The sequence below is a fragment of the Bombus flavifrons genome, chromosome 14 (assembly GCF_040668555.2).
Source record: "Bombus flavifrons isolate JBK064 chromosome 14, iyBomFlav1_principal, whole genome shotgun sequence".
Classification (NCBI taxonomy): domain Eukaryota; kingdom Metazoa; phylum Arthropoda; class Insecta; order Hymenoptera; family Apidae; genus Bombus; species Bombus flavifrons.
This window is the reverse complement of record NC_138455.1, coordinates 379045-391530: the sequence shown is the minus strand read 5'-3', so window position 1 is coordinate 391530 and position 12486 is coordinate 379045. Positions and strand designations below refer to the sequence as shown.

Sequence of the window (12486 nt, the reverse complement as noted above, 5' to 3'; positions counted from 1 at the left end):
TGCAGAAATGCCTTTTTTTTAATTATAGCGCTTGTCGTGACTCGATCCTTTTTTGCGTGACTTTCGTATACTCTTTGGCGATAGTTCTATCTCCGATAGATCATGAAATGTAGCTACTGTATTACACACATATTAAGAAAAATTAAAATTAAATATAAGAAAAATTTAAAAGAAACGCCGAATCGAAAATTAACGACACGACGACGGTAATTGTGGTCGTCGGACTGATACCAAGTAACGAGAAAAAATGAATGATTAGCTGCATTCAAATAGCGTCGCACTTAACAAGACCAGCTGAAAGAATCGTTAAGTATCAAGCAAAGTAGGGCTTAGTCGGTTGATAGTTGGAACTCAATATCGGAAATTTGTCTCCGTTCTGATGTTATTTCACGGCTGATAACAGCAGCCTAGGCGACGGGTTAACGAATCTTTGCGGAATATACAAGTGGAAATTGTTCTTGCTGAGTTGCATATTAGATAAAAGACTGATCACGGTGTGATGGAAATAAGAAAGTGTTTGGCACGTTTCAAACACGCTCGCGTTTGCAGGCATCCTCACTTTGTCACGGAATCCTTCAGAGGATTTACCCCCTGGCAGCATTCGGATTCTTTCGGTCAATCCTTACCTTTTCGCATACGATCCTGAGGATTTCCCAATCGGGTCAGAGTCAGACTCAGGGGAATCACGAGCAGCCCGTGCACTTTGGTTCACTTCGGTCACACGCTCGTGTCCTCCGTAAATCGTCACGAGAGGCTCTCGCGTTTTAGGAATCAATGTTGTTCCCTGACGCAGGGATTTACCTACTACTTTACTTATCACACAGCGTACTGCAGTGTGCACATTCTTCTTTCTCGTGAGAGCATCGTCGATTATTCACTGCCACCATTTTTAATGCGCCAAAAATATTTTCTCTCCTCTCTCTTCCTATTCTAACGGAAAGTATCAACTGTCAAAATCATTACCAACTTTTTGTGCATAACAAGATAATTTTGCGAGAAATCTTTCATGTAAACTAATTCCTTACCTTGTGAAAGATACTAGCGATTTTACCATACAGGCTGCAAAAAGGAAGGTAAACGAGGAAACTATGATGTATGTCACGAAAAATATGACTAGAACTTTGATTAGTCAAAGTTTGTTATGAATTTCATCTAGTCGAAATGTTTTCTGCTTCTTGCCAGCCCTTCCCAAAATTTTGGTTTTCTCTGTAATTAATCAACTACAAAAATATTTTGTTTATCCACGATCACACTTTACATCGACCTTGTTCTTAATTTTCTCATGAAAATTATTGATTTCTCATTAAAATTTTTTTTATCGATGAAATAGGTATCTCTAAATAACAACAATTCGATGTATTTTTATCATCACGTACAAAATTTCCGATGGAAAGATAAGAACCAAGTTCAATACCTAATTCTTCAGTTATCGATCACGTCAAAGGAAAAATTTGCTGTAAGCTTTCTACGTACATCAAGTATTAGGAATATTAATAATAAAAATATCAAAGCCCTGTTATTGACTGTCGTAAATAACAATATTTATTATTAATTATAATTATATTATAATTATAATTATATTATCAAAAAAATATTTGAGTGATTTTTTTTGTATTGAGTTTTGTATGAGTATGGAAGAAAAGGCATGATAAGTATTGAAAGCATAAATTTATCATTCGAGGAAAGTTAAATCTTATTCCATCTATTCCTTCTAGACAATTTTTCAGTGCATAAATTATTTTTAAAAATGTACCAGAATTTTTCATTCTAAGAATTGTAAGCTCTTACATTTGATAAAATTTAAAGGAAATTAGAACAAATTTTTCCTTTCAACATTATCTTCTAAAAAAGTAACTAAAATGAAATGCCTTTTCTGGTATTTATTTCAGAAATTTCAGGGCCTACAAAAACTCAAACAGTTGCTCGGCCATCTTTTTACGACGAAGAGGATGAGACTGTCTATGGTTCGGCAGAAATCGAGAAAATGGAGAACAAACCTCTATCCGTAGACAATACGATCAGTGGACACGTAGGATATCCATCGGTTGCAACTCCAGTGCCGACCGTAAGAATCGGTAAGAAGAGGCCAACAATCAGCGCCAATTCTAACGCGAATCATCGTCGACGAGCCTCTGATCTCCTCATCATTCTAATGCTGATCATTGCTTGTGAGAGATGTCAGTGAATAAACAGGCAGATAAAGGTTTGGAAAATCTGCTGTTATTAGATATGGATATATTGATATCGTAATAATGTAAGAAAGGATTGATGTACGATGCGCTTTATTTTACATTAATTTTATGCAGGCCAAGCACGTATTTACTTTCCTCAGTGACTTATTCTTACATTGTAATTTTAATGATAAGAGAGCAAAGATGAATTGATTTTGGCGAATCGGTGAAACGATGGAAGGATTTGGATTAAAATGAGATTGTACGCATTGCAACGTATAGGAACAGGATTTTGAAATTGGGAGATTGTGAATGAAAAACCTTTCAAGACATTAAACGAATTTATATTAAGATTGTATCTTCGAAAGAAATGTCCTATAAAGAAAAAGAGATATCAGTAGTAGCGTAAGTTTTATTCATCGAACAATTAATAATTTTGAATTTAATGCTCAAATTATAAAAAAAATGTAGGTGAACTTATAGAATCGTTTTGTCCTCTCCGATTTTTACGATTTTTTAATATGTTGTAAAGTTCAATATTTTGAAAATTTTTCCCTATACGTATAACCATCGGTCTCGTTTAGTTTCCGAAATATTTATATTTATATTTATGTTTATAGTTTCTGTTGAGAATTGTGGATCTTTGAAGTCGAAATAATGTTATAGGAACACTAAATTTACACTAACGATTCATATTAAAATAGTAATATATTTATTTCATGGACGATTCCTTGTATATTCATCGATACATACTTGCACGCGTCTCAGCACTTTCTTCCATACTCGACTTTTAACCGACTCTTAACCGACTGACTAGTTTCCAGTCATCTGTTTTTTTGGGGACGCCGCGCACACACCTCCACACACCGACACTCACATACAAGCATCTCTACTACGCATTTGACCCAGACCAGCACAGAAAATTATACATATCTCAACAGTTTCCTAGCAAAAATCTGTAGATACTACTACGATGTATTTCTGCCTATAGTTATGCGTCCGTGGCAGCGTATCTTCTGTTTATATATGAAAGTCGGGCGAGCTTAAAGACCTTGTGCACAACTGCATATGTGAGGCTGCAAGAAGTGTCTATAATAATTCACTTAAAAATGAATATTATCAATTTATTGGGTTTAGGTTTTAATCTGGTTTAGTTTTTTTTAATCTGGTCATTGGGAGATGGCCGACAACGCTTGCGTGAAATAATAACAAATTAATTATAATAGTAATAGGCGAGTGAATAATTGATACTATTTTATGAAATCAAACAATCATTATTAGTTCACGCGAACCTAGACGTAATACATTGACGATATTCACTTTTAATTGAGTTATAAGTTATAACAAAACATTTCTTGCAGCGTCGCATATGCATGTTGTACACGAGGCCTTTAACCTTGCTAATCCTCGTTCATAAACAGAAGATAAGCGGACGGTGGCCGGCAACTTATGCGTCGTTGCGATAGACACACTATTATAGGTAGAAATACATTGTAGTGGTACCTGCAGTTGTTTGCGAATGACTCGTAAACTACCTATGTCAGATCGACGGTTATATGTATAGGAAAAAGATGTTTAAAATGTCGATTCCTCTAAGATATTAGAAAATCATCAAAATCGGGTATGACGGAACACCTATAAATTCATCAAAATGTGCATATACATATATAATGTGCTTTATGTCCCATGACATTTCTGTCATGAGGTTCATACTGTATAGTATCTCCTTTTACAGTAGACGTGTTTCGTGGGGGTAGCAGATAATTCTAGTAGCCACTTATTTGTTTGAAAACATCTTTTGTAATTAGTTTTAAGAGCAATTTAATAGTTTTATGGTGGTATTAGAAAATCCTAAAGACTTAGGGATATGAAACCACCATTAGACGTTTTATTTTAATTGATAACTGATAAATTATTTCTTAAATATGTCCATAATTGGACTATGTTCTAATATTTCTGTAATCAATAGTCACTTCTATCTAAGTAAACTTTAATATAAAATGATACGTTTCGTATCCTAAGATTGAAAGGGGTAGTTTCCTTTAGTTTATTCCTTTTTTGCAATTAAATACCAGGTATGTAAATATGAAACCGGAATTTTTGTATAGAAAATACACGTTTATTGTATGAAAATGATTAAAAATATTTTAATCGAAGTATTGCCCATCGCTAGCTGTACATTTTTCCCACCTGTCTGGCAATTGGTGGATGCCACGCCAAAAAAACTGTCGCTCTTTTGAGGCAAACCAGTCATCGAGCCATTTTCGTACATTTTCATAAGAAGTGAAGTGCTGGTCAGAAAGTGCGTGTCCCATCGATGCAAATAAATAGTAATCGGACGGAGCCAAGTCTGGTGAGTAAGCCGCGTGCGAAAGTATTTTCCAACTGAACGCTTCAATCGTTTCCTTGACCGGTTTTGCTGTATGTGATGGGTGCATTATCATGAAGCAAAATTACTTTGTGTTGCCTTTTTTGATATTCTGGTCGTTTTTCACGCAAAGCTTGATTCAAATCGATCATTTGTTGTCGGTAGCGCTCAGTATTAACGGTTTCGCCAGGTTTGAACAGCTGGGTGGTCTTTTTCGGTGGTCTTCCACGTTCTTCGTTCCTCACGTCAAAATTGCCACTTCTGAATTCTAAGCTTCGACAAGCATTCGATGCGATTCTGCAGCAGTTTTCTTCAAATGGTAACAGAAAATCAATGCGGTCCGCAAATCCTAGTTTCCAGGCACAAAATTTGACATATTCAACGCTATTACAAACTATGCTGTTGTATGAAACTTGTATTGTTCTGAGTCGAAAATGTTTGTAAGATGTCAACAAAGACTTCTGGTATCAATGACGCAGTTTAGTGATATACATTATCAGCTAGGGCCACCTATAGGCAAATTCCGGTTTCATAGTTACAGACCTGATATTCTATTCATTCAAATTCAAACAAATAAGTCTAAGTATCCCAAAGTGCTGCGAAATGAAGACTGTTATTCAAAAAATGACGCTTTGATACGTGCAGATGTGTGAAATCCGTGATTTACATTTTGGAGAAAAATCTAAAAAATTTTCTTGTTTTTGGTACCTGAAAATTTTTGAAAATATATCTCCTATAAAGAAAGATTCGTGAAATTGAGAAAAGATATTTCCCATTATAAAATGGTATATCGCTTAACTTTTACGTGACTAGTAGTCTACGGACGGACCACGGAACTTGTATTTTTACGTGAGTGGTGTAATGTGTTCTGTACTATAAACATGGCTTGCATTCTGCTTTTTAAGATCGTCGTCGTTCGAACGTTTCTTAACGCGAGTAAAGAATGAAATTAAAGTAGCTACACCCTAAATTGTAGACAGTCCGAGATAAATGCAAATGTGGACAATCTAACTCGAGCATATAAGTATGTTTCACATATGTATGTATGTATTACATAGGTAAGTAACAGAGAAAAGGAGACACGTGATTTGCGAGCGTATAATGAAACGAGATGTTAAAGCTTTACTTTGAGTGAAAACAAACCGGTTAAAATATTTATATTAACAAGATCATTCATACAGATATATGCGAATATATTGTTTGTATCGATTTGATTATTCGTATCGATATGTATTCTGTTTTGTTTACTCGTTGAGAAAAAAGTGAGACATTAAGTCTTTTATAAGGTCTGCCATAGGGAATACTACACATAAATACACGATACGATTGCATCGCGAATGTTCAATAAAACTATTGGATATATAAAAGTTATATCCTCGTTTCATACCTACACGAAAAATTTCATAAAAATTTATTTTTCTGGAATATTTTTAGTTCGTAGAATTTGATATTTTTAATAGGTAAAAATTTCTTTCCTACAAATCCTTGTTCCCTTATCAAATTAATTCACAAAAGTCGTGTAAAAGTTTAGTTTTCTAACTAATTAGTTTTTTAGAAATTCATCTGATTTAAATTCGATACACTTTGTGAAAATCTTGATACTCTAACAACTTTAATCGCGAGTAATTTAAAGATTCATCGTGATCGCCATTATCAATCTTTGTCATTCTACGCTTGATTAAATTTATACAATAATAATGACTAATCTATAAGCTCTGAAAAGACACGATCCTGTTAATTTTGAAGATGATAATAAGCTAGCAAAGTAGAAAAGGTTTGAAACGACGATGTAAGAATAAGAAATTTAAGAGGAAACAAAGTAAGGAAGGGTAGAAGAAGATAAAATCTACAATCCTGGCAACATATAGACACGCATACACATATGATACACATAGGTTATATTCGCAAACAAACTGTCAGGTGTGTACTTCTTATGTCAGTTTCAACGGCAATAAATTCGCGTTATATGCATGTATATATGCTTGTACACGTATCTATGTATCATACACACGCAAGCTCGCACGTGTACATGTGTATGCATATTGACACGTCAGGGTAACTAACTTATCTGTATATGTAAGTAGATCTCGTAAGCAGCAAGTATTAATAGGGTGTATCCCGTTTTTAATCACTGTCGGCGGTAGCTTCTTATGCGTTGAGTAGGCCAAGCCGGATGCTTTAACGGACGGATTCCTTCGGTCGGACCAAGTGATTTTAGGCATCGCGTATATACGTGTATCTATATGTACACACACTCGCTCACGAACGACAGATCGAACCTTGATTAAATACGTGCGATCTGTTGATTTACCTACATCTTTTCGGAATATGATACACTGGATAATGACATTATTTTAGGTAGTGCAGCATTTATGTAAATAGTTACGATTAGGTAGTGTTGTACATTTGTCTTCCCACGTAATCGCCTTTGGTAAAAACCAAAACATTTACTTTTTCGTAACTAATTGATTTTTCTATCAATACTTACAATAATCTTTTATTTTCTTTTTTTTTATTTTTCGAATTAAAGTCGAGCTCTTCCATCTGCCATAAACTTTGTAAATGTATTAATCGCGAGTCAATAGAACCAGTTTGGAACCAGTTCACTGTTTAATCGTATCGCAAACTTTCATATCGAAAAGATGAATGAAAAGGTATGAGTATGTACAAGTTAAAATGAAAATTTTCATTTGCGCTGCCTCGATTCGTTTGGAAACGAAGGTTTTCTGAACTTTGTTATCTAAAATATAACGTAGATCCATTTACAAAATAATACCTTTGGAACAATAATTTCTCTCCTTCTAACAATGCATATATGCTTTCGCATATTGCTAATAAAAAAGTTTGCAGACGACAACTTATCAGTAATCCTTTTTTATATTCATACAGATCGCACGATCGCTCATCGAGGATCCCGTTTGTTTGTTCATTCCTTCTAAACTCTAGATGAAGAGACATAGGGAGTGTGTTGTGTTTTCTGTAAATGTGCGAATCCTGCTTTTTCTGATGGATTTTAGTTAAATGGAAACAGGCGGCAACGGTAAATGAGCGTGAAAAAGAAAGATATTCGTGATATTTTTGTATATATTTTCGACCGTTGATAGCGTTTTCTTTTGTGTTTCCTCTCGTTAATTGTTATTTATCGACGCGGAAAGTTCGGTTTAATCCCTTCGTATCAGCAGGAAGAAGAATGAGAGTAGGAAGGAAGAGAACATGTACAGCTAGCTGAAAATCGTGTAATCGGGGATTAAAGCGTGACAAGTTTAATGTCTGATTGTGACTTCGCGTCATCGGACGCTTCTGACACGACAGTTACTAAATAGATGAATGTCCTCCAGATTTTTTGGTTCTCGAACCTCGAGAACGATTAAATTAGCGACTGCTGCTAGCATTTCTTCGTCGAAAAGCTGCGTAGGTACTTCTTTACTGTGCTATTTCTATCGCTAGAGTGATTTATTTTTTTAGAACGTTTAAGCGTTTCTTTCTTTTAAAGGTAACGTCTTGAAGATTTAAAGAAGTTCCTAAGCCCTCAAATCAAATGGTTCATGGCTAACATCGAAACGTTACCAGGGATTAGAAGTAGGCTAAGAACACTTTTGCACAACAATTTGAACATGATTGAAAAGATGCAATGATACACGCTTTGCTTCCTAATATTATAATATGCATATGTACTTGCATGATATCGCGCTAAAAAAATTTTCCTTTTTTACCATTTAACAGCTAGGATGATAACTATGGGGTGAGACTGAGAAACTCAGAAATTATTGGTACGTTAATTGACTCTTTTTTCGTGTTACAAGTATTATATGTCATACATTGTTTGATTTCTTTGTGTTATTTTATAAAAAGTGATAATTTATCGTTTGTTTATTTGTTGTTGTTGTAGTTATAAATGTCATTTCTAAGAAGAATGCTATATTAAATTATAAATAAATATATTACTAAACTGTTACTTCTTGAAGTTGAAGATAGATAAAATGAATTGCCGTGTAAAGGAGAAAATGATAGTACGCAAAAAGGATTTCACAATCAGTATCATGATATCGTTAGAGACGATTTCAACTTACTGAGCTACCAAATGAGACTAAAAATTTACATGATAATCCCTTTTAATTCCTTAAACACTATTTTTTCGTAATTTACTTATTATTCTGTTTTGTTGACTTCTGTTGTTTATAAATCATTTAATAATTGATTTGTTTTATAATTTATATCGTTGCAATATCGCGTTTTGGAAAAGTAATGACACGATTCGTAAAATTGGATTGTTCTCGTTAACACGCACCATATTTATTGGATTTATGACTGATACAACTCGAAAGTAAGCTAAATATTTTAATATTTGCTTTGTTTTCAATGTTAATCAAACATATTTTTCATTACTCCTTGTTCATTGTTCTTCCGTAACAATGGTATAATATCACGCATGTAAATTTTACAATTGAATGATTCAAAACAAAATGATTCAAAATTGTTAACCGGTACTGTATTTCCGAAAAATCCACCTAGGTATATCTTCTAAATATTATCATTTCTGAACTATTCTATGTTAACGTAACATCAATGGGAAGTTCCTTATCCTATGTTCTTCTGCACGATACATTTCCCTGCAGGCTGTCTAAGAATTCCCCAAGTTTATGAGTTCAGCCATCAAGAAAGCTAACGTGGCGCGGCGTGTCGACTAAAAGGAAGAGAAAGAATTCGGTCATCGCAGGGAATTATATGGGCGGAATCCGGCTTTAAGGACTACGCGAGGAAGATCTTAGTTCCTTCATAAATAAACACAACTGTCCGAACAGCTGGTGCGGACGTAATTCATCGCGAATTAATTTAAGGGCCGGCCCCTTCTTCTTTACCCCGGTTTTCGCGCCGCTATTCCTTATGCCTTTCCTTCTCCTCCGCCACTGGTACTTTCATTAAAGGTCTGCCTGCACCATTTGGTGGCTCACTTTATGCTGATTTTATTTCCTTTCTTTCGAGAACTCGAGATCCACGGTAATTGTGCGGTATTATTGCCCCGCGCCGGCATAATGGCCTTGTGAAATATGGCCCATCGAACGAGCCTGTACACCATTGCACGTCGTCAACAGGATATCACAGCCCGCTGAAAATCATTGACGTTGATCCCAGTAGTCCTAGAGGATTCTATCTTCTCGATTACTTTCGTTCGATTAACAATTTATTTTCTTTCGCCTGTGTCCAGGGATGTTCGTGGTTATCCTAGTGCAAACCTTTTCTTTCCAAAGCGGGTTTCGTAGATTTTCAGACAGGTAGGTCGATGGTCTTTAAAGTTCTATAAAATTTGCCTCAAGTCGTTATCTACTCACTTAGCAAATACTGAAGACGGCGCACGGTGCGGCGCCCTGCTTTGTCATTTAGAAATTTGTTTTGGGCTTTAACTTGTGTTAAGTATATGAAATAGTTGAGATTTGTTTTTGCGAATTTCCGGTTACTTCCGTTAAAAACTAATAGTCAATCGAGTGAAATGAAGTTTGATTTCTATTCGATAGATTTACTGTATCGAATGTAATAGCGTGAAAAAGAAATTCATGAAATTTCGCTTTTTATGTTTTCTGACATTAAAAGCTTAAGGAGAAAGCTTGTACATCGGTACGAAATAATTGTGAATATTTCTTAGTAAATGTATATCGTGAAAAAAATTTCCTTTTATTCGAAACTCGAAATTAACATGAAGCTCGTAATATTTCAAAGCTCGATGTTATGTTCACGTATTTTTAGACGATTTTTTGTTATACAGGAATAGGACAATATTTCTAGGTAGAGCTCCTAAATACAGTCTCTGTGCTCGCCCAGAGTGAATGATTTGTTTGCCACTCGATTTAAGAAAACTTATATTTTACACGTTCTTTTCAAATATTGTCTATCTTCGTTTTTATTGCGATTAGTAAAAGTCGAATAAATTGAAACGTGGAATTATGTACAAAATAAGGTACAAACCTTTTATACCTAATAAATATTATAATTAAAAAGTACGCCAAAGAGCAAAAGTTTAATCATTTCTTGAGATTTCTGCACAGAATTTCAATTATTTATTTACTTAAACCAATTTCTCAACATTTACTTAATAGTGTGTTTTTAAGAGCTTCTCAATGTTGTCAAATTCAATCTCTACCTCTCCAATATTTCCTAATTGTAAATAACTTCAAAATAGTTTACGGAAGTTCAATACGATGTTAACCAAGATAAATGCCTATTATCGATCAGGGAGACAATTACAATACATTCTTCACCCTTACCGTCCTAGGACAATAATCTTGAATGGAATTTTCGTAGCTTGCCACTTTGGTTGGCATGTCGCTCGCGCCTGTCGACCAAGGATTCGAATAAGGCAAAAAAATCAAATCAACACTACTGCTATTTAGATATTGAAATTAGGATTGTCACTTTCAACGTTCATCTATACTTTCCTATGTTTATATACACACACATAGTTAAAGTGTAAGATGCACAGTGAACGTATGCACTAATCAAATCATCAACGAATATACACAATGCATCACATTTTCTGACAACATGTAATTACAATTAATTAAAATAAAATGATACTTGGATCATATTACCAAGAAAATTATTAAAAAGTTATTTATTCTTAAAACGTGTATTTATCGTATGTATCTGTAAAAAATATTCGCTTTTATCATGGTGTTGCATTTGTTATCATGACACAGTGCGCTAAAAGCGAGTATAACCATCCTATCTATATGTAAAACATGTGTTTTCTCATGTGTTTCTCCGCTACATGCAAATAATAAATGCATACGTTTACCAATGAGCGTACACTTTAACTACACTCACGCTTTAACTCCAACATATCTTCCTAAACATATCTTTCCTTCGACAATTACAGACGTAGAAGACTTATTTTTCTGTAATTATAAGCGTCTACGAAGAAAGATCGAACGTATGTAAGTATTTATTTTTAAGAATGTCTCGTAGCATATCGAAGCAACATTTGTATGTATCTCTAGGTGATTATCGAGTGATTCTCATGTCTGACCATTCACGCTCTGTCTCTACTTTTGAATTCTCTTGTAAAAAAAGACAATATCCACGCGTAAGTGAATTTTGCATGATTAAACTAAAAGTAAAACGATAACAAGGAATTTTGTAAAGAAACAGAAAAGGGCAAAGAATAAGTTTATGTTGCAGATGTGAGGAATAATTTACATTATATAAAATTCTACTTAGATGAATGTACATATAATTTATAGAAGTCGTTGTAGTTCTGCAGTTTGCACGTGAACAAACAAACGAGCAACAGAATGTATGTTATAGGCAAAAATAAGACGAACAATCAGAGGATCCAGTATCTGAATTTCTTCGTCGATAAAAACTAACCGACATCGATTATCCAGTATCCATCTGTTTAATCGAGTTTTATTCCTTAATCGAATTTCACTTTTATTCAAACTGTTTTACTGTTTGTAAGTCTAAAAAGTCTAAGAAGTTTAAGAGTCTAAGGGTCTAAGAAGAGTTCAAGAAGTTTAAGTGATTCAAGTATTCATCAAGAAACACAAAAAATGTTTAATCAACATGGGTTCTGGAATCGATACTTTTAATGCAAAATATAATTTGTATGTACCTTCGCACGAAGGTTCTTAATCAGCTTTGATTTATTTGTATATGCAAAATAATGTAAATTACAACAATGAAAAAAAAATAATAATAATAATAATTTGAATTCATAATACATACATTGAATCAATGAAATTTTTTACTATTAGCGCCTTCAAAGACTTACAAACCTAAAAGAATGTAAGGAAATTTGTTTTCCAAAGACATCGACAAGTATTATAAGTTAAAAAGCGTTGATAACCATGGTGATAAATCTTGCAAAATTTGACATAAAGTGGGCTTATCTGACTCTCCGACTACATACCGGGAGAAAGCCTTTTTGTATGGTACATACTGGAATAATCTTTG

The 12486-nt window shown here is 34.2% G+C and overlaps 1 protein-coding gene across 1 annotated transcript in view; it reads left to right on the top strand.

Moving 5' to 3' along the window:
* LOC138186593 (lachesin) overlaps positions 1-2556 on the top strand; it is a 114079-nt gene extending 111523 nt beyond the window's left edge. Inside the window, exon 10 of the mRNA XM_069126615.1 lies at positions 1890-2556. Coding sequence (XP_068982716.1) covers positions 1890-2185 — 296 coding nt within the window. The 3' untranslated portion in view covers positions 2186-2556. The remainder of the gene's footprint in view (positions 1-1889) is intronic.
* The last annotated feature ends 9930 nt before the right edge of the window (positions 2557-12486 follow it).